Here is a 27,712-nt window from a genome sequence, read left to right on the forward strand (position 1 = left end):
TGCATGCTAGGCTTTCAGCGGAAAAAACAAAGACACGCACTGTAGACCATTAAGTACTCAGGAGACATGATTTCAGCTAGGATGTAACTCAATTTTACAGTGATTTATAAAGGGCCTGGGGGAAATATTTCTTGATTTGTGTAGGGCCATTGTCAGTTTAAAGGTGCAGTAGTCCCAGATGCTGTTTGTTCCAGCCCTAAGTTCAATCGCAGCAAGGTTGAGTGTCTTGTCTGTGCTGGTGGATTATTAACAGAGGTTATTGGTCTCCATGGCAAAATGATTGCAATGAACGTAATCTTATTTATGAGGGTGCAGAAAAAAAAAAAAAGACTTCGGGTCAGGGAGAATGTATAAATGTCCATCGCCATTGAGGTTCTGCTATATTTGAGAAGCTGAAGCGAACTCCAAGGACACAGTTCACAGGTTGATTTTGCTTCTCAGCTCCAAAGTTCGGATTGATCTGGGGACAATTATTACGCCTCTGCGGCGGATAACTCAGAAGAGAGCCTGTGAAGGAGGCATCGAGGGGGCTCATATCGAGACCTGCATCCTACCTCCCCGGCATGTGCACTGCGAGGTGTGCCAAGTGCCTGGGCAGCACCCTCATACCCCTCGCTGTGTCTGGCTTCCTGGCTCACCTCCTGCTATTTTTCCCTGGAGGAAAAGTGATAGACAACAATGACCACCTTTCTGACGAGGTCTGGTATTTTGGAGGAATATTAGGAAGCGGGGTCTTGGTGAGTAAGGAAACCTTAAAATCTCCCCAAAGGAGATTTTCCTCTCCATCCTTTTAAAATTGGGTACTTACTGAACAGGAAGAGATTTAGTTGCTAACGAAAGCCCAAGCATCGCATGATGAAAAGTGAGCACTTTAATCTTTTCCCTTCCCCGTTGGGACTTGCCAGAGACATGTGCACTAAATTGACTAAGTAATGAAATCCCCAAGCTTAGGCTGGCAGCTCCCATGGGTCAGTTGACTTCCCTGAACCAAACTGAGAGCCGCATAATATCTTTAACAAGATAATGCTGCAGTGCTGGGTTGAGGAGGTTGGGGAAGGAGCACACATTTTCTAGTTAATCGATTGACTAAAACCCACCAAGAGAAGGAGGTGTCTGTGGGTTCCTCTTCCACTCTTGTGCTAATGATTTCTTTACCCCTTGTTTCCAATAGCAGTTGGGGACCTCTGGTTTAGAGAGAGAGAGAGAGAGATTCATGTTTCATGACAACTGAGGACAAGTTTCTTATCCCTATCCTAACCCACCATGTAAATGGAAACTCGGGGTGTCATATCTTGACATCTTGCCTTGGAGCTGCAGTTAGGCCAAACAGAACCTAAAGACTCCATAATACTTGTCTACCCACCAGCGAGGCTCCGTTAGCGCTTGCCATCCTCTTTGGCCACCGAGTCCCACGTTGCGGATGTTGTTCCTCACACAGGCAGGCAGGCAGGCTCGGGCCCCCCTTCACATGCCAGACCAGATCCACTCTGAGATGCTTCTTTTGCCGGTAGATGATCTTCCCTGCGCTGGTGTTCTTGGGCCTGAAGAACAATGACTGCTGCAGGTGCTGTGGCAACGAGAGCTGTGGGAAGCGCTTTGCGGTGAGTTTGTGGGGGGAGGGAGATGGGGCGGCCACCAGAACTGCTCTGGGGCGCACTGCCTCCTTGCGCTGGACATCGTGGGGATGAGTTACCGACCCCAGGCAGGACTCTGGGGGCAGCTGGTACAGAGATGAAGGTGGGATTCTTGCTGGTGCAAAATAACAATAATCATAAAAATTTAAAACCATAGCCCTCCTACTTATAGGATATGAGTACCATTTAAAATGTTACAGACAGGCAGGGATATCAGAGTTGGAAAGTTGCAGTGATGCCATATAAGGAATGCATGCTCGGAAGGCAGAGGTGGGGGCTGTGACTCTCTCTCTGCCACTTCGAAGCCCTGAGACCTTGGGCAAGTCATTTCCCTTCTCTGGCTCTGCATTGTCTCATCTGTAAAGGGGAGCTGGGACAGGATAACAGATGGTAACCTCCTCTCCCCAGTAGCCCCCTAAACTCTCCATCCACACCACTGCCTGCTTCACTGCTTCAGAGGCTCAGCACTTCCCTACCTCTACCTGGATTTTGCCTCTGGCCTTCTGTTTCCTTTCTTGTTTCCTGCAGCCATCCATCTTTAGTGGGCAAGCTAGAGAAACTAGGCTTCACCATTCCAAGCTGGAGTGGGAAGAAGGCTGGGAGTGGGGTTGGGTTCCATTTCCACAACTGGGGTGCCCTCTGCCTTCCTCTGTTCATCTATAAGATGAGGAAGTTGGACTAGATCAGAATGTCCCAAGTACAGACAAATTTTGCTAGTACACAGATGTGCTCTATCTTTCAATAACATAGAAAGTTAATTTTGATTCTCCTTCAGTCCTCTCGAGTCTATCAAGAAAACTCTTATTTTGATGGAAATGTCTTTACTATTTCTAATCCTTTGTAACCTCCCTTTCTACCAAGTTTCCAGCTCCAGGAATGCAAGAAACATTAACTAGAAATTCAATAATATTTTGTATATGTGTGTTAATGATTCTACTTTTTCATTCAGAGAGGTGATATAAATGAATAAAATAGAGAGTTGACTTACAGAAAAATATTGAGTTCAGGTACATTGACGTGGCCAAAATGAAGAAGGCTGAACTGGAATTACTGGCTGGATGATGAGTAAGACCAGCTCCTGCTCTAATTTCCCGAGATTCAATTGTCCATCTAAGAGAACCCCAATGATGAATTATACACTCTTACCTTAACCTCTTAAAGGGGAAGGTGTAGCGATCTGTCCTGAAACAGAATCATCTCTAACATTTCCTTCTCATCACTATTTGCTCAGTCAATTTAAAAATATCTATTGACTACATACGAAGGGCTGAGGCTGGTGCACCGCAAATACAATGATGCTTTTCCATGTGAGATCGAGGATCATTCAAAGAGAATGTTCTCACCTTTTTAACACCATCAAGCATTGGTTATTATAGCAACGTTTAAAATCATCATTTACAAAGAGATGTAAAAATCAACCACAATTCATTTGATACAATTATGTAACGTGATATATATAATGATATTTTACTATACTTAATTATAAAGGAAAGGAATAAATATGTAACTCATTTTCTCTTTGAAATGTAATCCCACTATACCTTGTGGATTTGGGGGCAATAGGTTGGAAATAAGAATTTGAAAAAAATTAGCAATTAAGAAAGTTGGATGAATTGCTTAGAAATCTAACAGCTCATTCCCTGGTGCTGAGTAGAAGTCTGAAGATTAGCCAGTATAAAACCAGGGTTTTTGTTTATTTCTTTTGTTTTTAGGTTTATGCATAACCAAAGTGAGATGCGAAACAATATTCAAAGTATTGTGTTTTTAAATTAGATTTATGTGAAGTCCAAGAGGAAGGCAGAAAAGTCACATTTTTACAAGCACCGTTGAGTCAATACAATCTGAAACATTTGGTCTGCCCAATTCAAGTTGTCTGATTGGGTTTCCTCACCCCATGGGGGGCATCTGCCCTTGGTGTGGGTTGAGAATGACTCCTCCCAGCCACTGGCTGACCGTCCACAAGGGCAGTGCCCGTCAGAGGACCAGCTCTGCCAGCTGGAAACCAAGACACAGCCAGAGCTGCCCTGTACCAGGGCAACCACACTCTAGGGGGCCAGCAGAACGATTTCTTGTTTGGGGTTGATTTGTTTGTTAGTCAGCTGCCAACTTTTAAAAGTAGAGAGATTTCACAAAAAATATCTAGATATCTTACTTCTTTTTCGAAAAACAAAAAATTAACCTGTTACACCTGGGCCTCCATTTTGGCACAAAAACGGCCTGCACTGGGCATGACTGAGCTCCTCACCCACCCCTAAGGGCCACTGGATTCATGCCCCTGCTTTAGAGCCAAGTTTCCTTAATGTTCGGAGGTTCTGGAGCAATCCTCAGTTTCTAAAGAAAGGTATTTACAAACATTTTGTCAGACAAAAAGAAAAAAAAGCTTAATAATAGCATAATTTGATCGGTACTATAATGCTAAAGATTTCAATTAGTTTTCCAAATGCTCACAGCCTTCCCCTCCAGGTGTTTAAGGAACACTGGGCTTCTGAGGAACGTGGTGTAAGAAATCCTGTTGGGTAGAAAGGTCTGTGAGGCAGGAACAGACTAGGCCAAGGGCTGCTGAGCTAAATCCTGCAGCTGTCTTCACAGCTTTGCTCTCCATCATTTGTTTCCTGGCCTCTCTCTCTCCTCTCTTCTTTGCTGCATCTTTCTGGAATATTCCCCAGAAGTCAGCTGCATTATTCTCTTCCCTTCCCTTGGGTAGTTAAACCAGGACACATGAATCAATAGTGGAAGCAGGATGTGATGGCTGTAGAGATAAAGCAAGACAATGAGCTGGAAAAAAAAATCTTGAGGTCACCCAATTGATAGTTTCATAGTGAAACTAAAAAATAGAGGCAAACTCTCCTCTGAGGCAGAGCAAGACTGAAATCCAGTCCCAGGGATCTGCAATCTTTTAAATAAATTAGGGTAAATGAGAGTTGAGAAAAGGGAGCCCTGGGGCAAAAGCTATGAGAGGACGGTAACTTCCAAGGTGGGCTTTGGAAACCCTGGCCTGGGTTTGTGGTTAGGTCTCAACCTCGTTCTCCAAAACTGGAGGGTTCCTAGCTACTGATCTGTGGTTGGTCAGGGTCTCCTGCCCTCTAATCCTTAAAAAGAAAAAAAAAAATTTGACATCTCAGGGTCCAATGGGACAGCTGATTAATTTTATCAACTCTTTCCGTGTTAAGTATGTTCTTTAATAAGAGCCTTTAGAAGACCTTGACCTTGACTCAAAAGAGTGTCTCTAATAATGGGCCTGATAAAGGAGATATTTAGGGATAGGCTGGCATTTCAGCATCCTGAAAGTATATCAGGCAGATAAAGGCCCCCCTTCCCCCATCCACAGGCAGGGCCAGATGGTTGACAGACCTGTTCTGAAGGAAGATCTTGGTTAGGTCATAAATCAGTCTATTCACTGTAGAGTCAGCACTTCTCCCCATGACCAGCTCAGCTCGCCAGTGCCCCTTAGGGATGCCTTCTGCGTAAGCACTTCTGCCATCAGTACTTCCTGAGGCCAAGAGCACTGGTGCTGACAGCCGCCTCTGCATCCCTTGGAAGGACAGCCCGTTTGAGGGGGATTTAAGAAAGACACTTCTTTTGAAATAACAGATTATCTTAAAAGGAGAAATAACGTATGAAACCCTATTTCTTCAGTAAAGGTTTTCTATGCTTCAAAATCCTCTGCTGTAAAATGGACCGTGGCAGTTGCTACCTTTCGTAAGGACATTGCAAGAATAGGGGAAGAGGTTGCAAGCCTTAGCGTGCAGGGCAGGGGAGAGTAGTACCAAGTGCCTGGGGTACTGAGGACACATAGGTCCTCGATAAATGCTTGTTGGATGAATGAAGTAAATGAACGCTCTGGGAGGATTTCAGGTGATTTCCGTACTTTATCAGGCTCAATTCTCACAATAGCCCCTAATGAGTTAGGCGTTAAACTTCTCGTTTCATAAATAAGGAAACTGAAGCTCTTGCAAGTTGAGTTTCTGACCACCACACCCACGACGCCCCAGTCTGTCTTCCGGGCTTCCCAAGACTGAGGCAGAAAATACAGGAGGACATTCACGTTTAAGCGAGAAAACACTTCAAGTAATATTTATGTACCTCTTAGAAAACTTGCTGAGAGGAACCTTCATGCCCACCAGAGATGTTTCCCCAACATGTTGCCACTACCCAAGCCTCAAAATACCATGTCTCCAAACCACCCACACTTCCCCCCTTCTCAGCCCCCCGCCCCTCCTCCCTCTGCTTCAGCTGACATAAGTACACACCACGGACCAGGGCAGAGGTGGGATCTCATCCCACATCGTCTGCCTCCAGAGCCCAGTAGAGGGGGAGGCCTTAAAGCTGACACATCATGAATTCGAGAGCATCTTCTTCCATTTCAAGGGAAGTATTTACAGCATATACATTAACACACATTTCTTTAGAAATACAAACTGAACATGTGTGCTGAGCAACCATGAGATAGTCAGCCTGTTTACTTTTATTTTTCTCCCCAGAGCTATACTCTCTGTATTTCTGGAAGGTTAAAGTATGTGAGGCTATGATTATTAAAACATTATAATATAATAATGACATTTATCAAGTGCTTGTTAATGTCATGGGAAATTATCCAAATCTTGGAAATAGGCAAAAGAGATTTCTGGGTATCCCCACAGTGAAGTACCAGGCATTATCTAAGAGCCTGCCCCACCTGGGGGTTATCTGATTTGCTAGACAATGTGTACATTTGATTCCCTATTTCCTATTTTTGATTAGCTATCTTACATATTATGATCTCTAGGAGACAGGTAGTTATTATCGAGGCTTATTTTACAGAAGAAGAAATGGAGATCTTAGAAAGATGACCTTCCCAAGGTCATGAGGAAGGAACCAGGACTCAAACCCAGATCTGTCTGCCTGTATCCCATGCCCTTGACCACTACACTACACAGTAGTGTCCCCCTTTACTATTTATTCATTTAGAATAGGGAAAACATGTCCATAGTACAAAATCTACAACGGAAGCCACACATTCCTGACTCCAAAGTCTGGCAACGCCCTTCCCCAGAGGTTACCAGTGTTTCCAATTATCGTGTCTCTTTCCAGAAATATTCCAGGCCTTTTGCCTGTTTCGTTTAAAAAACACCAACTTGAAGCATCTGCTCCCTAACATATTCAACTTGATTTCAATAACTTCTCTTTTAACATGAAAAATTTTGTATCATGAGACCCATGATGAATGGAATGGACTTCATCTGATTTTAAGATTGATAATATCTCAGAGTAGTAAATTTAGCAATTTTTTACAGACTTCTGAACACGAAATGACTTAAAACAAAGTGACATAAAGTGTACCTTGCTTCATGTAGGTCATCCATTCTGGAAAAGTTATGAAAAATTATTTGGAGTATTTTTTTTTTATTTCAAGGTGAGATATTTCAAATGTGAATACAAAAACAAAACATACTACCTGTAGCTTTATGAAATTGTAACCTGATGCCATATTTTCTTCAGAAAGTTTTGTAAAGAAATAAAACCTTATTGCTTCAGTTGAGGGTCACTGTCTTGCCCTCCTCTGTCATACATCTCTCCCTCCTGTGGGTAACTGTAATCAGGGAAGCAGTACAGACCATAACCACCCATTTTTTTTAACTTTTACTACCAAAAATCAATCTTCCAAATGTTCTAGAATGTACTGTCCAATACAGGAGCCACTATCCACATGTGGCTATTGAGCATATGGAATGTGGCCAATCAAAATTGAGATATACTAATTTCGTTCTTTTACATGTAGCTAGGGGCAGGACGGGAATAAAGGTGCAGACCTACTAGAGAATGGACTTGAGGACACGGGGGAGGGGAAGGGTAAGCTGGGGCGAGGTGAGAGAGTGGCATGGACATATATACACTACCAAATGTAAAACTAATAGCTAGTGGGAAGCAGCCACATAGCACAGGGAGATCAGCTGGTGCTTTGTGACCACCTAGAGGGGTGGGATAGGGAGGGCGGGAGGGAGGGAGACGCAACAGAGAGGAGATGGGATATATGTGTGTGTGTGGCTGATTCACTATGTTTGTAAAGCAGAAACTAGCACACCATTGTGAAGCAATTATACTGCAATAAAGATGTTATAAATAAATAAATAAATATAAATTAATTAATTAAAAAATTTTTTTTTAATTGAGATGTACCTGAGACTTCCCTCGCGGTCCAGTGGTTAAGACTCTGTGCTTCCACTGCAGGGGGAACGGGTTCAATCTCTGGTCGGGGAACTAAGATCCTGCATGCTGTGAGGCTTGGCCACAAAAAAAAAAAAAGAAAAATTGAGATGTACCATAAGTATAAAACACATACCAGATTTCAAAGAATTGGTACAAAAGAAGAATGTAAAATATCTCATTAGTAGTTTTTATATTGATTACCTGTTGAAATGATATGTTGGATATGCTGAGTTAAAGAAAATATATTATCAAAATTAATCTCATTTTTTTAAACCTTCTAAGAAGTGTTACTAGAAAATTTTAAATTATGTATATGGCTCACATTATATTTCAGTTGGACAGTGTTGGGATAGAGGTGCTTACAAGGGGGACTCTTCAATAAAAGGGAAAATTATCTCATTGCTATTTTATATTAACCTGGTTTTTCATTTACTCAGACTTGCCTAAAATGAGGACTGTTTGCATTTGTGCTCACTTTTTGTGTCTGTAAACATTTGCCTGTTGAAATGTTCCAGGAATGATATCTAAAATCCTCCACTCATCTCACACAGCAGGAATAGCACAAGACAGATTTCTCCTCTCATTACCAGCCAGTGGATGATGAAATCCGGAGTTGTTTTAGTCGAAGGGACCTTCTAGAACCACCCACCCCTTTCTTCTGTTTACCTCCAGAAGCCGAGGCCAGGGAGGCGGGGGCCTGGGTGACTCAGGAGGCCGGGACCCTGGTTTCCTCAGACTACCAAACTGCCTTCCTGGAAACGTGACCTTTCTTTTCTATTACAGCAATTTTAGATACTCTTCCATTCTTAATAATCAATAGTTTCATGATTCCTGACTAATAATTAGAACTCAAGATCAGAAGGTCAAATAAGCAGAAAGATATTTTTTTCCTTATCTGTCATTTTATTTCTGTGAGAGAACCAATGTCATTCACAGAGAAATTTGCAAATGACAGAATATCTGGTGCTAGTGGCAGTGTGTTTTGTGTGTGTGTGTATTTGAAGAGGTGGTAGGTACAGGATCCTAGACTGGGAGGGAGACCCAGTTCTTTTTTTTTTTGGTTTTTTTTTTTTGAAGTATAGTTGCTGTACAATATTATATGTTACAGGTGTACAATATAGTGATTCACAATTTTTGAAGGTTATACTCCATTTATAGTTACTGTAAAATTTTGGCTATATTCCCCGTGTTGTCCAATATATCCTTGTAGCATGTTTTATACCTAATAGTTCGTACCTCTTATCCTCCACCCCTATGTTGCCCCTTCCCCCGAGATCCCAGTTCTTAATCTAGTTCAGCCATCTTCTAGATGTGTGATTTGAGAAAGTCACAAAAGCATGGGCTTTGGAAACAAGTGGCCATGGACTGATCCTAGTTCCACCACTTTACTCTTTGTTTGACTTACAGCAATTATCTTAATTTCTAGTAGTCTCAGTTTCCTGTCTGGCAAATGTAGATAATCACACCCACCTCACAGGTTCGTTGAGAAGATTAAATGAGATAATACATCTAAGGCTGTCACAGAATGAAGCTCTTTGCGTTATCTAGAAAGTGAGATGATTGCACTAGAAGGTTTCTGAGATCGTCATTTTTGTGAAAACATAATTATAAGAATATTTAACCATTTATTTAGTGGAAATTCTGGCTTTTGAAGACTTTTAAGCAATTTTAAGATGAGAGACCCTTCCTTCATAGAATCTTATTTTTTAATTGAGACAATCCAATCCATCCCAAGGACCACATGTCAAAAATGTTTCCAGACCACTCAGAGCCTCACTCTGAAAGGATAAGAGGTAAAACATTAGGAAAAACTGACCTGAGCGTAAGCTTCCAATTGCTCTACTGGAACGTTCTGGCCATTCCTAGATAAATACCAGCTGTGTCTAACTAAACAGCAAGTTGATTGGAGCATGGAGGTAGCTCAGAGACAGAGAAGTAGCTAGATAAGCTCTCTTTAAATTGGAGCAGCATCTCCCAAAGTGTGTCGTTGCAAGGGCTCAAGGGAAGAAGTTATAGGCTCCTATGAGATCAGAAAACTCTGCAAATTACAATACATACCCAAATATAAGGTGAAACTTTGTATGAAACCACCTCTTATTTTCCCAGAAAGCAGTTTCAAAAAAAGTTCTTTGACTAACGTGAATATATGCATAAGCGTTCTGTGATATATGCATATTTTAAATCACATGCATAAAATATAAAATAATTTTAATATATTGATTTTGAAATATTACTCCTCCCCTCTCATTTATTTTAAAATGTTTTCATGTTTTTTTTTGTTTTGTTTTGTTTTTAATTATTTATTTATTTATTATTATTTATTTATTATTTATTTTTGGCTGTGTTGGGTCTTCGTTTCTGTGCGAGGGCTTTCTCTAGTTGCGGCAAGCGGGGGCCACTCTTCATCGCAATGCGCGGGCCTCTCACTATTGCGGCCTCTCTTGTTGCAGAGCACAGGCTCCAGATGCGCAGGCTCAGTAGTTGTGGCTTGCGGACTCCAGACGCACAGGCTCAGTAGTTGTGGCTCACGGGCCTAGTTGCTCCACGGCATGTGGGATCTTCCCAGACCAGGGCTCGAACCCGTGTCCCCTGCATTGGCAGGCAGACTCTCAACCACTGCACCACCAGGGAAGCCCTGTTTTCATGTTTTTTGACCTTAATGTCTTTGCTCCCACTAAAGACACCATTGGAGCCATCAAAAGTTTCCCACAGCACACCTTTTTTTCCATTTAATGACATTTTTGTATCCATGTATGATGCTGTCAGCGGAAATTTCACTGTTAGTCATGAATATCAATTCAGATAAGACGAAGACAGTATTCAGACATCTCTCTTGCAAGTATATATTAATGATCCCCACAATTGTAAACACTAAACATACTTATATTAGAATGCCCTTTGAAAGGCTTGTTAACTATAATATCTGGAACTAGGAATTGTGAGGTCAACTTTCCTAGAATAATTAGCAAATCTGTGTTAAGAAGGAAATGTTTAAATAATTCTGTCATCCAACAGTAATTGGGTTGTTTCTGACTAATGTCTTTCCCATACAATACTTGTTTGTTCAAATTTGAGGAAATGTCCTGTTACCTGAAGGATGAAATAAGGGCACAGCTCTAAAGCAAGTCCCTCACTTCTGAGGGATAATTTGAGAGCTAATAATTTTCCTAACATTCCAGTATACATAGTATATCCCCTTCTTGGAGCTTCATACATATTAGCATATCACAAAGATTCTTAGAAGTACAAGAGGAATGAAACTTATTTAACTTTATACAATTCAACAATTTCTAAAATTATTCAACAAGATATCCTTTGGAAGAGAGATTGCCTGTTCTAACATGATAAATTGACCCAAATTTTTATTTACTTCTGACCTAGATTATATTCACAATGTTCTTGATGGTGGGAATGGGTTTAGGATACCCTAGGCATAAAAATTAAGAGGAAAAATCTAAATAATGAGTATATGAACTTTAGTCATTGAAAATATCCAATAAGTAGTTATCCAGTGCCTTTGATAAGCTGGGGAGGAAAAAAAAAAAAACCAAACTGTTGGTGGTAGGGGTGGAGCAATGTCCTAACTATCTTCAAATAACCCACTGTCCATGGCTTCAAGGAGTCTGTCCTCTGGTTGGGGAAGACAGACATAAACAGCTATGCAGTAATGCGTTATATATACTGTGCTGTGATGGGAGTTGATACAATCTAGAGCCCTGGAGGTGGGAGATATGGATGCTGAAAACTTGGCCTCTGTACACCAGTGCCAAATTGAATCTCTGAGACAGAGTTTTGGGTGAAGTAGAAAAGAATAGCTTTATTGTTTTGCCTGGCAAAGGGGAACACAGCAGGCTCATGCCCTGAAAAACTGTGTCCCAACGCAGGAGGATTTGGTGAGGAGTTTTATAGCAATGGTTCAAGGGCAGCTTTGCTGATAAGGATCAGGGTGTGTGCAGGGCCTGAACTTCTTTAATCTGGTCTCAAGTGGTCTCCTGATGAGCTTCTCAAGGTTATCAAACTGTGACCTTCTCTGGAATGAAGAATGCTAACATCTTCCATTTGTTGGGGGTTTTAGTTCTATAAAGAGCTCAAAGATATTATTATGTGTATCCCTTGAGATGCAACCAGAACCCTGCCCCAAGGCTGAATTATTGTTTCTTGGCTGTTCCTCCCTTGTCTCTGCATCCCCTCCATTCCCTGATTAGCAACTGTTCAAATCTGCTCTTTGGGATTCTGGGAAGGTCATGGAGGCTAGAGTCTGTTCCCTACAAACAAGAAACAGGGACATGGAAAGGCTTCCATGCCCAGGAACTCCACAGGGTCTTGTTCTGTTTCAATATGAAGAAGGGAATGGTCAGTTCTACATGGGAAGTCAGACACGGTGCATGGAGCCAGAGCTCAGTCTTGGAAAGTTGCACCAAAAATACATTTATAGGGACTTCCCTAGTGGTACAGTGGTTAAGAATCCACCTGCCAAGGCAGGGGACACGGGTTCGAGCCCTGGTCCAGGAAGACCCCACATGCCGTGGAGCAACTAAGCCCATGTGCCACAACTACTGAGCCTGCGTGCCACAACTACTGAAGTCCATGTGCCTAGAGCCCGTGCTCGACAAAAAGAGAAGCCACCACAATGAGAAGCCCGTGCACCTCAACGAAGAGTAGCCCCTGCTGGCTGCAACTAGAGAGAAAGCGCGCACACAGCAACGAGGACCCAACGTAGCCAAAAATAAATAGATAAATAAATAAATTTTCAAAAAAACACATTTATATATGATATGACATATGATATGAATATGAATCCCAGCTAAATAGATTACACAGATTCCAGTTGCCCAGGCACAGTTAGATCCTCTCTACACTCTAACCCCACCCTCAAACCCTCAAATATATACTGTAAAAAGACTGATAGTAATACAGGGAAGGGGAAAGAGGAAGTAACTGACATTTAACTTGGGTTATCACATCTAATTTAGGTAGGCTTTATCATGCCCATTTTATAGATGAGAAACTAAGAGCCAGTCATCACACAGAGAAAACCCATCACACTGGGTTCTGCTGACTTTTAAACTCTTGTACTTTGCACTACACCTTCATGTCCCAAAGCAATAGAGGTGATCATTTGCCACCTCTATTTACAGAATTATTAATGTTTCCACACTACTCTTTAATTACTGTTTAGAATGGACATTGCCTCTCTAGACCCTGTTTTTTTTTTTTTTATCTCTAAGAGGGAGTTAGCCTGGATGGGCTCCAGGATTGTTTCTGCCTTTTATATTCTATATTCTATCTTGATTTTATAATTTAAAAAAAAAAGATGTAGTACAATCTATTTTTCACTAATTAATCTCTGTCATATAAAAATATTTAAAAGAACTGGAATCGTTGGGCTTGTGTAACCCAAAGAAGAGAAAATGTACAGAGGGTGGAAGGGGTGGAGAGATGTTATATAGAAAATATTTTTGTGTAAGATATAAAATATCTTCAGATATTTTAAATGTTGCTACCTCATGGAAGAGAGGTTGGACTTAATCTTTTTGAACTCAAGGAATGTAACTAGGACTGATGAGGAGAAATTGTAGACTTCTACCCTTTCTCATAAGCAGAACCTTCCTGCCACATGAGGCCCCACTGTGACTTAGCCTCAGTGAGATGATTGGACCACAGAACTGAAGATCACTTCCCATTCTAAGATTCTTTGATTCTGTAATAGACTGGTCTTCCATATTAGGCCTGTGAAGGACAATCTGTTCTTAACAAGGTTAAAAATCCTGGTTCAAAGGTATCAAACCATAACTAGCACTTGTGTCACCAATGAATAGGTGAAAAAGATGGGGATGGGGCTGGAGAAAGGGACATGAGACACCAAAATTCATTCTAGGAGACCCCACAGGCCCCATTTCCAGTAAAAACTGGCTGCATACCCCGTAACTTCCCCATATTCACCATGCTCAACGACAGGCCAGTTAGGTGTGCTGTGTGTAATCTCTGGACATCTTAAGAACCTGGCGGTCTCTCTCCTTCTCTTTCAGATGTTCACCTCCACAATATTTGCTGTGGTTGGAGTCTTGGGTGCTGGATACTCATTTATCATCTCAGCTGTCTCAATCAACAAGGGTCCAAAATGCCTCATGGTCAATAATAGCACGTGGGGCTACCCCTTCCTGGACGGGTAAGGTACACCCTTCAATGCTCACATGTCACCATTGGGGGCACCAGCAGGTAAAGGCCCATGGGGGATACAGCTCAAGGCCCACCATCTTCAGTTTACAAGTCTCAGGCATGTTGCTCCTTTGAGGCAGAGCTGGAGTTGTGGGGTGAAGTTACACAAGATCTCACCTCTAGGTGCTCTTTTGACAGACACCAGGAGAAATAATGGAAGAGGGCACCTCAGTTGACCTGAGAGAAGGAGGTTGGTGGTGTCACCATTTGCATTCAAATATTTATTAGCATCAACATGAGGCAACTAATAATATTAATAAACAGAGAACAGTGCCTTCCATTGAAAATCTTATAATAGAAAATGAGAATGATTACTCATTAACAGAGCTCAAAGGCTTTCACTAATACCCCAAACGATGGATAACTAAACAATCTCTTAAGGTGCAGATTTATGGAAAACGACCTTGAAAACACTGTAGGTTCTTCATGAGAGTTATTGTTAATAGAACTCATTAAAGTAACACTTCATATTTTCACGGTACTTTGTAGTTTATAAAGAACTTTTTAAAAAATAAATTTATAATTTAATCTCCACAACAACGTCAAGAGGTAGTAACTCCCCACCGAGGCAGGCTGAATAAGTGTGATGTGCTCCAAGTCTCACAATTAGTGGGCAGCAGAGACAGGGAGCAAACTCACATCTTCTAACTTCGAGTATTATTAGTCTTTTTATATTACACATCCTTCTGTCCCTAGACCACACTGCTCAAGGCAGTAGACAGTTGCCATACGTGTCTACTTAAACTTAAATTCATGGAAATGAAATAAAGTTTAAAATTCCTCAATCACACTAGCCATATTTCAAGCACTCCGTAGCTGCACACGGCTATTAGGGACAAAATTGAGCATCATTAGATAGGGCTGCACTAGACGCTAACTTCCAAGGGGGCTGGGACAATCTCTGTTTTGTTCATCATTATGGACAATAGCACAGGGAGTGACATATCTAGGTGGTCGGGAATTAGAGTTGATGGGTCCTCCTGTACACAGAGGATGGGGCCATGCCTAAAAAACTCTGACATCGATTATTTAAGTCAGACCCCTATTTATTAATGTATAGTGAGAGGCTACAGAACCTCGAGAGCAGACTTCAGATGGAGGAGATGGAGGAGGCTGGTTCTGTATGACACCAGGTCTCAGTTTGCCCACAAGTGTTTCACCTAAAATATCATGCCCACGCTTCTCTGTAGTTAAACAGGAGTACAAGCCTTCTAATGTCCTCATATCACATGCAGTGATTGCCATGGGTGTTTATTTTACTGTGGAAAGCCCTCTCCTCTTACAGAGGACCACTGTGGGCTTGGCTTGCTTGAGCACAGCATTCAGACAGCATAAGGTTGAGCCACCTCCTGAGGTCCCTCCCCCGATGGTTCCCTCTCCCCCACCCAAGGGTGTGACTGTGAAGCTACATGTTATGTCTCCTTTCAAGGACCCTTCTGCTAGTATTTCCATCCACAGCGTCAGTGCAGTATTAAACCTGTTTCTATTTATTCTGTAATGTGAACGCTACTCCCCTTGATGAACTTAAAATCAATTTGAATAAATCTATGTCCAAAACAAAGGAGAGAGAAACACAAGGCATGCCAAGTAACACCCCAAGGCAGTACAATGGTCTTATATTGTTCTGACATGAGGGCATCACACCCTCCCCTGGCACACTCACACCTCCTTGGGGGAGGACAGGAAACCACTTTTCTTTTTTTTTTTTATTTCTTTTTTTTTTTAGTTGAAGTATAGTTGATTTACAATGTTGTATCAATTTCTGGTATACAGCAAAGCAATTCAGTTATACATACATATACATTCTTTTTCATATTCTTTTCCATTATGGTTTATTACAGGATATTGAATATAGTTCCCTGTGCTATACAGTAGGACCTTGTTATTTACCCCTTCTCTATATAATAATTTCATCTGCTAACCCCAAACACCCAATCCATCCCTCCCCTGGCCCACCCCCCCTTGGTAACCACAAGTCGTTCTTTATATCTGTGAATCTGTTTCTGTTTCATAGATACGTTCATTTGTGTCATATTTTAGATTCCACATATAAGTGATATCATATGATATTTGTCTTTCTCTTTCTGACTTAGTTCGCTTAGTATGATAATCTCTAGGTCCATCCATGTTGCTGCAAATGGCATCATTTCATTCTTTTTTATGGCTAATATTCCATTGTACATATGTACCATATCTTCTTTATCCATTCATCTATCGATGGACATTTAGGTTGAGGAAACCACTTTTCAAAGCCCTCTGCATCTGTCCTCCTGCTGAAGCAAGTTTGCATTCACATCAGACCCATGTATCACACGTTACTCTGTGATAGATGCTTTCATATGTGTTGTTTTATCTACTCCTCACAACAGCAACTAACCCATCCATTAACAGGTGTCAGATTAGAGCGCTTTAATAACAAACACAGAATAAACTGTGCAGGAAAGCAGGAACATTTCAGAATTCTCCACCCATCCTCTGTTCACTGTTGGGCTTTGATAGTATCTGAAGGGAAAGGTTTGTGTACCTAGACATCTGCAGAGTGGCTTCAAACCATAGTATGATAAAAAATGGCTGCATAGGGGTTTATTACAAAATCATATATATTATACTTTCCAGGTGATTTATAAGATAAGAATGATTTTGACTATTTGTGCTCTTTCCCATCATGCCCTGACTCTAGAATTTAATCCCACATAAAATGCAAGTCCACTCTTGGTGTGAAATAGGCCACGACTGCTACAGGAGGGGCTTTCAGGAGGATGGGTCCAGGCAGGGTGTCTCACCGCACCCTCTGTCACCTGGCGGGCTTTCCTCAGCTTGCCATTCTCCCTACATCCCATGTCCTGTCTTCCTTTATGATCTTATCTCCCACTGCCAGCTCCAAACCTCCCCTCCAACTGCAGAAGCTCATCTTGAGTTTCTTACAACAATCCTTGCACCTTGTGTTGCTTGGTGTTTTCAGTTAACAACGTGCCTTCACCCACAGTGTTTCGTCTGATCCTCACAAAAAGCGTTCCTTCAGAGGTAATTCAGCTGAGGCCCGGAGAGGAGAACTGACTTGCCCAAAGGAATACTGTTCCTAATGATGGAAGCTCGAATCCAAGTTTTCTGACTTCAAGTCACAATGCTTTTTCTAGAGCACAGTTTATATTGACTTGCACTATCTGATTTTTGTAGAGTCCCTCTCGAAAAGCTCAGTGGCCTCTGTCTCCAATCTTTTTTACTATCCCACGGACTCTTCTTATCCATCGGATCCCAGTGTGTAAGCATCACAGGAGTTGTTGTTGTAGCTGCAAGTGTAACACACATACACAGCTACCTAGTGAGTGAAAAGAAATAATCACTTGTATGAGACCAAAGAAGAGGACTCAGGACAGTTTCCCTTATCACCAAATGGCAGTGGCAGCATCTCTCCCTTCTCCTCCTCTTCCTCCTTCCCCTCCTCCTCCACCACCTCCTCCTCGTTTTTCTCCTCCTCCTCCTTCTAATGATTAATGGCTGAGTGTTTTTGCATGCATTATCTCACCTAATCTTCCTAATAAATCTCAGAAGATTTCTTATCCCTACAGTAGAAAAATACAGTTCAAAAAGTTAATTTGCCCAGGGCTTCACAGCTAATGATTAGTAGGAGAATTAAAAAAACAAAAGCACTTGACAGGACCTTACTTTGTGCTTTGAAGCCTGTCCCAAACATGGAGCACAGAAGGACAGACATGGTCCCTGCCCCAGTGAGTACATGGTAGTTTAGGGTGACGACAGGGAACAGACCCTCACTTGCCGAAAGGGGGAAATGGAGGCGTGCGAGGGAAACTTCTGGGAGGAGGTGACGTGGGCTGGTTTTGGAAGATGCACAGAAGTGTGCCTTCCAGAGAGGATGGGAAGCACGTTTCAGGCAGAGAGAAGAGAAAGTCCTGAGGCAACTTCGAAAAGGGCCCACGTGCTCAGAGAGTGTCCGTTCGCTGAGTGGCCAGAAGCTCAGGGTGAATGTTGGGGGTGGTGAAGAGGGACCCACAGGATGCGGGTGATTGAGAGACAGGTAGACCTTCAAGACGTCGGGGGACAGCAGAGGACTTCAAGCAGGACAAGCCACGACCACTTGGGAGTTTCAGGACAATCTTGTTGGTAGCGACGTGCAGGATGAATGGAAGGTCTCAGTAACTGAACGAGGGAGCAAGGTCGGAGATTAGAGTAACAATCCAGATAAAATCCTGACCATCTCCAAGGCAGCGGAATTGGGGCTCAAAAGGAGAGAAATGTCAGAGACAGTCTGAGATGGAATCATCAGGATTAGGTATGAGGAGAAAGAGGGAAGGTTATCAAGGTGGATTCTGAGGTTTCCAGCTTGGGACACAAAAGTCAGGACTCTTCAAGTCCGTAGAATTTAGTTCTGTTTTCCTTAAAAATGTTTGTTGGCGCTCATTTTAAAGGAACAAAGACAGTTAACTTTTTCTGTCATGGGAACCATACTAAAGAGGCATCCTAGAAGGGAAAAGAAATCTGGGACATTTTGAGATACACCCTCTTGGCTTCCTTTGAAGTAGGACCTCCTCCCAAACAAGGTCTTCCTTTCTGAGACAATTGGCTACCTCTACCTTGACCCTGAGCTGCTAAAAGGGAAGCAGCTTGCACAGGGCATGGGGACAGCTGTGGGAGGGAATGCAGGAGGCAAGGCCAAAGACAATCAGCAGCGGGAGAGAGACAAGCAACACAGCCAAGCACAGCACTGCCCGGTCAGGCTGCAGCCCTCCCTGCTCCCTGGGGAAGGAACTCAGGGGCGAGGAGAGGGCTCTCTCATTAAGCACAGAACTGACACCATTCAGTGTTCTGCCTGGCCTTTCAGTTAAGACTATCTGCAGCTGCTCTTCAATGATTACTTATTAGCAAGAAACCCCATACACTGCTGCGAGCACACTCCCCAGAGCTGAAAGCCACGTGGACGGGGTGAGATGGCATGGCAGCAACCTGTTCCCAGCTTTCATGAAGCAGGAAACCCCCAGAGATGTTAAGATCCGGCTTTGCCCTTGGCCCGACTTGACTTAGGGTCCAGTTCCACCTCTGCCACATACCAGTGGTGTGATCTTGGGTGATGCGTTCACCTTTCAGGTCTTTCTCTGTGAAATGGGGTGGCAGCAAGATCTACCTCACAGGTTCAGGCAAGAATGAAATAACATGATGTACATAATGTACCATTACTGCCACGTAGCACTTGCCAAACATTCAATGTTATGATTCATTTTTATGAATATAGCATCGCTGTGAATAGAATTTATTGTGATGCATTAGAACTTTCTAAAATGTTATGCTTTTATGATAATTTTGTGATTAATTTCAATATTTTCAACCAGTCGCATGAAGGTTCAAAGAGAATAATTTCTTTATTATGGTAAAGGAAAACTTTGATTGACATACTATTAGAGATAACTATACACACTATTAGAGATGTATTGTGTAAATCAAATTTCATAAATTAATCATATTTTAATTATTCTAAAGGGATAAAATTACTCAAATGCAGGGAATGTGTGTAACGATTAAGAGCACCGGCTTTGGAGTCAGACAGAAGGAAGATCAAATCCAGGCACTTACATTCTCTAGCCTCAGCTTTTTTTTTTACACTTTCTAAATACTTAATGTCTTTTTTTTAGCAGTACATTTCTTGTAATTGAAGTATAGTTGATGTACAATATTACATAAGTTCCAGGTGTACAATGTAGTGATTCAGTTTTTAAAGGTTATACTCCATTTATAGTTATTATAAAATATTGGCTATATCCCCTGTGTTATCCAATATATCCAGTAGCTTATTTTATGCCTAATTGTTTGTACCTCTTAATCCCCTCCCCCATGTTGCCCCTCCCCCCTCAACTTCTTAATCTGTGTATATGTTCATTCATTCAGTGAATATTTCCTGGGGCATTGTTCAAGAAAAGTAGCACCTCCTCGTAGGATTGGGAGGGATGACGGAACGCAGCTAGCCCAGCGCCCAGAACATGGGCAGGACCCCGTACATGAAAGCTGCTCATTTACTGAACACTCCCTGTGCTGGAACTGGGGACAGAGATGGGGGACATGGTCTCTACCCTTGTGGATGTATAGTCACAAAGAGAAGACAGACAAGTGGACAGATGAGGACAGCTCAGGGTCCGGGGCACTGTGTACCAGAAGGAACCAGAGGGCTGGGAAGCACAGAAGGGGTACCACAGCCAGCTGAGGGCAGGAGGAGCATCAGGGGGTCTGTCTCAGAGGAGGAGGTGGCACCTGAGTTACCCAGGCAAAGCCCTCGGGCTCCCTGGCTCCTTCCTTCAGCTGCCTTTGTTGCTGGCAAGAAGTGAGTTGTATGAAATCCATGGTGTTCTACTCTGAGGTTGATGGAACTACTGCGTCTCAGGTGGGACCGCCCTTCACAGTGATGAGATTCAGTGGGTTTAAACTGCCTCAGCTCTCCTCATGTCACAGAATGTGGAAGCGTGATTAGCCTGCAGATCCATGAAAAATTAGGGCCCTCTCTCACCTGGGGTTGGAGGGTTGGACACAGCAATCATTTCCGGGGATCTGAGACGCTCAGAACCTGAGAGTTTGGGGGGAAAGAAGAAGGGCCTGTGGAACAGCTATCCGTGAGGGTTTGTAAGGGGTGAGGCAGCAGTTGGAGTGAAACTGAGAGCATTTCTGCACCCAAACTCAATCCTTGCTTCCAAATTCCCCCGTGAGCGGTTCATCAATATCACCACCAGGGGGTGGTGTCGTCCCACCACTGCACAAACTCTTCAGCCGAGGGTCCAAACTGGGGACTGCCAATTACTTCACTTTAGGATCTTTTCTTTATAAAATGTGCCTGGAAAATATTGTCTTTTTATAACCTCTTATAATCAGCAAGTTGAAAAATTGTAAAGGTAGGAAGGACTACATGGAAAAAAACAGAATGGAAAAATGAGTGTTTTAAAAATAACATAATGGGGGCTTCCCTGGTGGCGCAGTGGTTGAGAATCCGCCTGCCAATCTTCCCGGACACGGGTTGGAGCCCTGGTCCGGGAAGATCCCACATGCCGCACAGCAACTAAGCCCGTGCGCCGCAACTACTGAGCCCACGTGCCACAACTACTGAAGCCCACGTGCCTAGAGCCTGTGCTCCGCAACAAGAGAAGCCACCGCAGTAAGAAGCCCGAGCACCGCAACGAAGAGTAGCCCCCACTTGCCTCAACTAGAGAAAGCCCGCACGCAGCAACGAAGACCCAACGCAGCCAAAAATAAATAAATTAAATAAATAAATTTTAAAAATAATAGTAACGTAATGAAAAGAAGTTTTATACAGCAGTACATAGGTATATTATCTCAGTGAAATTTCACAATTGTGAGGTTGTTCTCAGCCCATTTTATAGATGAAGAAACTGATGTGAAGGCCAGGGGGTGGGGCGGTGGAAGGTGACTTGTGTGAGGAATACACAGCCAGTGAGAGGAATGCTTGGATTCAAACCCAGGTCCATCTGAATCCGAAATACCAGCCTTTTTCCTTTAGACCAGATTGCTCAGCTTAAGTAAAATAATAACAGTATTAGGGTTTATTGAAAACTTACTATATGCTAGGCACTGTTCTAAGTGCTTTACTCGTGTTAACTCATTTAATCCTCACTTTAATTTAATCCTTATTTAACCCTATGATTTGATATTGTTATTCCCATTTTACAGAGAGATACACAAGTCATCCAGCCAGTGAGCTGCTAGAACCTGTATTCTCATGGGAAGGTGAATCAATGTGATAAACAATGTTTTATTTTATTTTATTTTATTTTTATTTTTTGTAAATTTATTTATTTTATTTATTTTTGGCTGTGTTAGGTCTTCGTTTCTGTGCGAGGGCTTTCTCTAGTCGCGGCGAGCGGGGGCCACTCTTCATCGCGGTGCGCGGGCCTCTCACTATCGCGGCCTCTCTTGTTGCGGAGCACAGGCTCCAGACGCGCAGGCTCAGTAGTTGTGGCTCACGGGCCCAGTCACTCCGCGGCATGTGGGATCCTCCCAGACCAGGACTCAAACCCGTGTCCCCTGCACTGGCAGGCAGATTCTCAACCACTGCGCCACCAGGGAAGCCCCAACAATGTATTATTTTTAGATCAAGAGCAAAAGTCTCATTCTTTCCTTTACCCCTTCTGCTCTACTAAACTCTGGGGCATCTTCCATCATTTCAAAGATTTTTCAAAATCTTATTACAGAATGTATCTCAAATAAATGTGTACTGATGCACTGCAGAAATCACCAGAGACAGATCGTCAAAATGATCTAAAAACAATGAGGTGGATATTACTTTAGTAGTCAGATGGAGAGTTTCCTATTGAGGCCTTGAAAGGAGAGAGGACGCGTAAAGGAAGAGGGAGAGACCAATCTGTGGCTTTAAGAATGTGAGAAGGAATATAAATATGCAGAGATTTTACCCGCTTTACCCTCATTGTTGTCTTAAAGATACCACACTTCACATTTCTCCTTCAAGGCACAATGCCCTTGATATTGCAGTGGACTCCTAATGTATATATTTTATAAATATATTGCAGTTTCTCTTATTTCAAAGTTTTTATAAAATGTGTATTAAGGCAGCAGATTATTTCTTCCTTTTAGTTATTAATTAACTCTTTTTGCAGGTGGAATCCCTACATCTTCACAAAAATATAGCTGAGTCAGTTTACAATTTGGCTAGAAGCAGGCCTTAAAAGAATCAAGCTCTTCCCTTTAACTATATGACACAATTGTACTTTACATGGCTTCACACGGCCACTAGACGTGACAGATAATTTATCAGAAGTCCAAAAGGTCCCTAAGGACAATAGTAGGATAAAGGCCGTGAACATTTGTGAGATTCTGCTCCTGGAGTGTCTTCATTTTCATTGCCCCTTAATAGATATTAAACTTGGGCTTCCCTGGTGGCGCAGTGGTTGAGAGTCTGCCTGCCAATGCAGGGGACACGGGTTCGAGCCCTGGTCTGGGAGGATCCCACATGCCGCGGAGCAACTGAGCCCGTGAGCCACAATTACTGAGCCTGCGCGTCTGGAGCCTGTGCTCCGCAACAAGAGAGGCCGCGACAGTGAGAGGCCCGCGCACCGCGATGAAGAGTGGCCCCCGCTTGCCGCAACTGGAGAAAGCCCTCGCACAGAAACGAAGACCCAACACAGCCATAAATAAATAAATAAATAAATAAATAAAATTTAAAAAAAAAAAAAAAAAAAAAATAGATATTAAACTTACCCATCCTCCTGGTCAGCTCATAAAAATCACTCTGTCACTCAGTAGCTGTGTGAGCTGGGGTAAGTCACTTAACAACTCTGTGCCTCAATGTTCTCATTTGTGAAATGGAAGAAAAGAACCATAAGGTTTCTATGAGAAATAAAGGAGTGAATATGTGTTAAATGTTCAGAACAGGGTCTGGCACCATAGTCTATACTCAATAAAATTGTTAGGTATTGTTTTTAAAAGTGTTGTTATTATGGGATTTTTTTTTTTTTTCTCATGGAGCTTATATCTTGGAGAGAGAGTATTGCAAAAGGAGAATCGTTATGGTGACTTTCTAGCCTAGGGTATTGCACACTTTTTACCAACATCTCCTTTCTCCCCCATGTCCCCGACAGGAATTACCTCAGGGACAGTGACCTATGGAGCCAGTGCCAAAAGCCTGACAACGTGATTCCCTGGCATCTGACCCTCTTCTCCATCCTGCTGATCATAGGGGCGGTTCAGATACTTATCTGTGCCATCCAGGTGATCAACGGCCTCCTGGGGACCCTGTGTGGAGACTGCCAGTGCTGTGGCTGCTGTCAGGTGAGTTGGGGTCTTTGTCCTTCCTTCTCGGCACGCAGGAGGCCAAGTCAGGCCACCAGCGCTAATGGGATGAGGGGGTGCAAAGGGTGACGGTGACCGCAGGAAACCAGAGCCAGGCTGGAAAGTCCAGGCAGCCCCTCTAGCAGCTGAGGGAAGTTCTGCTCTCGGTGATGCTAACATACCCAGGCTGAAGCTGACCGAAGTTCTCAGTCTTACCCTTACTCCATATACATATAGAAGTTTATGATGATGTTTACCTGAAGATCCCCACAGGAAGTGGACATCTGTTATAGGCACATATTGTCAGGAATACGCATCACGGTCTGTCCCCAAATGTTTTATTTCCTAAATAGATCTAGAAGTGGGTTAAAGTTGTCGAGTAATATATTGAAGGGTATTTTCTTTCCCTTGGAAAAGATATAGAAGAGAAAAATCATTCTTAAGTGCAAAAAATAAAATGAAATCATTTTGGGATTTACTCTCCAAAGAAGACTGTAAATTATCAACAATATGAAAAATAAAAATAAACCTATGGATAGTAGGACAAGGTGATTATTTCAACTACTGAACAAGCCAGATCAGTCAATTATTCATACACATAAAGTTATTTTAAAGCACAGGTTGAAGTATGAGGGAAAAAATTAAATAGAACTTGAGAGTTGGGGACTTCCCTGGTGGTCCAGTGGTTAAGACTCCATGCTTCCACTGCAGGGTGCACGGGTTTGATCCCTGGTCGGGGAACTAAGATCCCACATGCCAAGCAGCACAGCCAAGAAAAAAAGCATCCATGTTAATAACAGAAGGCTCAGTACATTGTACTGACTGTTATTTCCTTAAGAGGATGGAAATCCGTGTGACAGCATAGCTTCAAGGAAAGGAACACAGTCTCTGGGTTCCACCTCCCCAGGTTCTCTACTTATGAAGTCCTGGCTCCTCTACTTATTAACTGTGGCTTCAGATACATCACTTGAGCCCCATGTGCCACTTATCAAAATTAATTTTAATAATAAAATGATGGAAAATAAAATGAAGCTTCCACACCTATAGCCTAAGCACAAGTTAAGTAACAGATTAAAACTCTGAAACAGAGTCAGAAAACATTCAGTAGGTAACCAATAAGGGGTAGGAGTAATCAGGAATAAGAGGGGTGATGGGGAGGGGAAAGGGAGGGGAGGAGAAAGCAAAAAAAAAAAAAATGATGTTGTAATTAATTAACTTTTTCTACCTTCCAGGGAGATGGACCAGTCTAAACCTCCATGATTAGCTGCTCTAACTTAATGGTGTGTGAGAAGATACATCAAACTTATTCTTCTCTTCTTGGGATTGCCAATTCCTATCTGCTTCCTAACTGACAAAGTTTAGGGAAGCCAGAGTTATTCCTTCTCCTTTCCAACCCGGTCAGCTCAACTTAGAATCTTATGTTAGTTTCAAATAAAAAATAATTTGGCCACTTAAGTAATATTTATGAATCTTTCAAATTAGCTTCCTCTTAGAATCGAAGAGCAAGTTCAAAGCAAATATTTCATAATTTTTTCTTTAAGAGTGAAAAATGTATAAGGTCACATGTACTGCCACACTGCTTCTTTGTATATAGAGGTGTTGATATCTTTGGTAGTTTTACAGAAGTCAAAGGAAGAAAGCACATTGAAAATGAGAAGCTAAGACCAATTTTTATTTTTAAGATCTGTGGGAAAAAAGAATGACTGATGGATCATAAATAATTTTTATTTGTTTTCTTTTGTGCTAACATGTTTGAATTACTTGTAACTAATCTTCTGGGCCTGCCATCATTCGCTAGGGTTTCCTTGTGTATATTAAATTAAAATCAGAATTCAGAGGTAATAAAGATTGTGTGCTTTTGGGGAGGTAGGGGCAAAAGATTGAATGAATAACACCCTCTTTTCATCTTTTCTACAAATGCTTCCTTTGCTCAAACAAAAAACAATGTTTTTAAATAGTTGATTTCGGTAATAATTTTGTCAGCCTATGTATGGCCCAGGATTAAGATAATAAGTGTTATCAGTTCTATGTCTTATGTTAAGACATTAGCTTTGGTTTTATGAGTCAGGCACTAATATGGAGTCAAATCCATTCTGTTGATTTCAGCTCAAACCCCAACTACCCACATATCAGCTTGGGGATCCTGGGAAAGTTGCTTTCTAAGTCTCAGTTTCCCCATCTGTAAAAGGACTACTGAAAGGCAATCAATCATCAAGAAATTTTGGAGTCCCCCAAGGGTGAAACAAAGAGGCCTGTGGGATTGTCTATATGACTGATGTATAATACGGAGGATCTTAGAGGGTGTTACAAGCTAGAGTCTCACTTCTGCTCCTGCCAAGCTGATTGGCTGCACTATGTAAATTAGGCACACCAAAAACTGGGTTTCTCACAGTCACCAAGAAAGCAATTACTAATCATAGTGCTGGCCACTGGGGGCTGGGCACTGAAGACACAAAGAGTTACATGCTGTAATTCTTCCCTCACTATAATGAGAACTCTGAGGTCAGAGAGTGAGTCTGGCACTTGCTTAAGTGGAAGGAAGAAAGGCAGGCAGATAGGCAATTAAGATCTCATTGGCAGAACTATAAATACAAACACACACATACACATACACTCACACACTTACACACAACGTGTTTCAATTCAGTTTAGACCATTGGTTATCCAACATGGCTGATCATTAGAATCACCAAGGAAATGTTCTAAAGTTATGATTCCTGAACCCCAGCTTAGACCTACTGCATCTGAAAATCTAGCCGTGAGGCATGAAAGTTTGTCTTTTTTCCCTTATGTAGTGTTGAAAGCTCACCAGGTGATGCTAAAATCCAGCCACTTTGAGCAACTATTGATCTAGACCACAGACTGGCATGCACCAACAATGACGAGTCAGACCCCATAACAGTCCATTGGGAGCTCACACTCTACTGATTAATACTAATCAATGTAGTACATGCTAAACCCTAAAGGTGACACAGGTAATGGTGTTCCAGAGATTCAGAGTTGTCAGGGCATTAGGGACTGATTCACTACCAAAGTTCTTTGATGAGGAAATAAGAATGTGGGGAAGACACATCAATTCTTTTTTCAGGAGTTTTCATTGACTCAGAACTTTAGAAATGAAGGGATTGTAGTCATCATCAACTCTAGTCTCATTATTTTACAGATAAAGAACTAAAACAAGTCTTTGACACGTTTTCACACAAAAGGTTTCAAATCTAATTGTTATGAAGTTAGGGAAAATAGCTTACCATGGATAAGAGGACTTAAAAAGAAGAGATAGGAAACAAACAGTGAAGATGAATGGGCCCCTCCCTTGGTACATCCTCCTATAAATACACACACCTCTCAAGGTTGGTCATCCAACTGTCCAGAAAATTTAGTTTTTATTGAAATATAGTTGACATACAATATTATGTCAGGTTCAGGTATACTACATAGTGATTCAACATTTACATACATTATGAAATGATCATCACAATAAGTCTAGCAACCATCTGTCCCCACACAAAGTTATTACAATATTATTGCTTTTGTTTCCTTTGCCTTAGGAGACAGGTCCAAAAAAAATATTACTATGATTTATGTCAAAAAGTGTTCTGCTTATGTTTTCTTTTAGGAGTTTTATGGTTTCCAGTCTTACATTTAGGTCTTTAATTCATTTTCGGTTTATTTTTGTATATGGTGTGAGAAAATGTTCTAATTTCATTCTTTTACACGTAGCTGTCCAGTTTTCCCAGCATGGCTTGTTGAAGAGACTATCTTTTCCCCATTGTATATTCTTGGCTTCTCTGTCATAGATTAATTGACCACAAGCGCATGGGTTTATTTCTGGGCTCTCTATTTTATTTCATTGATCTATGTGCCAGTACCATACT

At 42.0% G+C, this 27,712-nt stretch overlaps 1 protein-coding gene across 1 annotated transcript; it reads left to right on the plus strand.

Annotated features, from left to right (window-relative positions):
* The first annotated feature begins 326 nt into the window (after nucleotides 1–326).
* TM4SF4 (transmembrane 4 L six family member 4) lies at nucleotides 327–25,292 on the plus strand. Its single transcript, XM_007188118.3, has 5 exons — nucleotides 327–737; nucleotides 1,512–1,601; nucleotides 13,850–13,989; nucleotides 23,648–23,837; nucleotides 25,070–25,292. Exons 1-5 carry the CDS (start codon nucleotides 564–566, stop codon nucleotides 25,085–25,087), a joined length of 612 nt encoding a protein of 203 aa, XP_007188180.1. The 5' UTR covers nucleotides 327–563; the 3' UTR covers nucleotides 25,088–25,292.
* The last annotated feature ends 2,420 nt before the right edge of the window (nucleotides 25,293–27,712 follow it).

The sequence above is a fragment of the Balaenoptera acutorostrata genome, chromosome 4, assembly GCF_949987535.1.
Source record: "Balaenoptera acutorostrata chromosome 4, mBalAcu1.1, whole genome shotgun sequence".
NCBI lineage: Eukaryota > Metazoa > Chordata > Mammalia > Artiodactyla > Balaenopteridae > Balaenoptera > Balaenoptera acutorostrata.

Bases quoted from the DNA above. Each gene is read 5' to 3' on its own strand.
- TM4SF4 (XM_007188118.3), top strand. From the start codon at position 564: ATGTGCACTGCGAGGTGTGCCAAGTGCCTGGGCAGCACCCTCATACCC. The intron at 738-1,511 runs GTGAGTAAGGAA...TTTTGCCGGTAG, and splicing joins TATTAGGAAGCGGGGTCTTG to ATGATCTTCCCTGCGCTGGT. The intron at 1,602-13,849 runs GTGAGTTTGTGG...CTTCTCTTTCAG, and splicing joins GCTGTGGGAAGCGCTTTGCG to ATGTTCACCTCCACAATATT.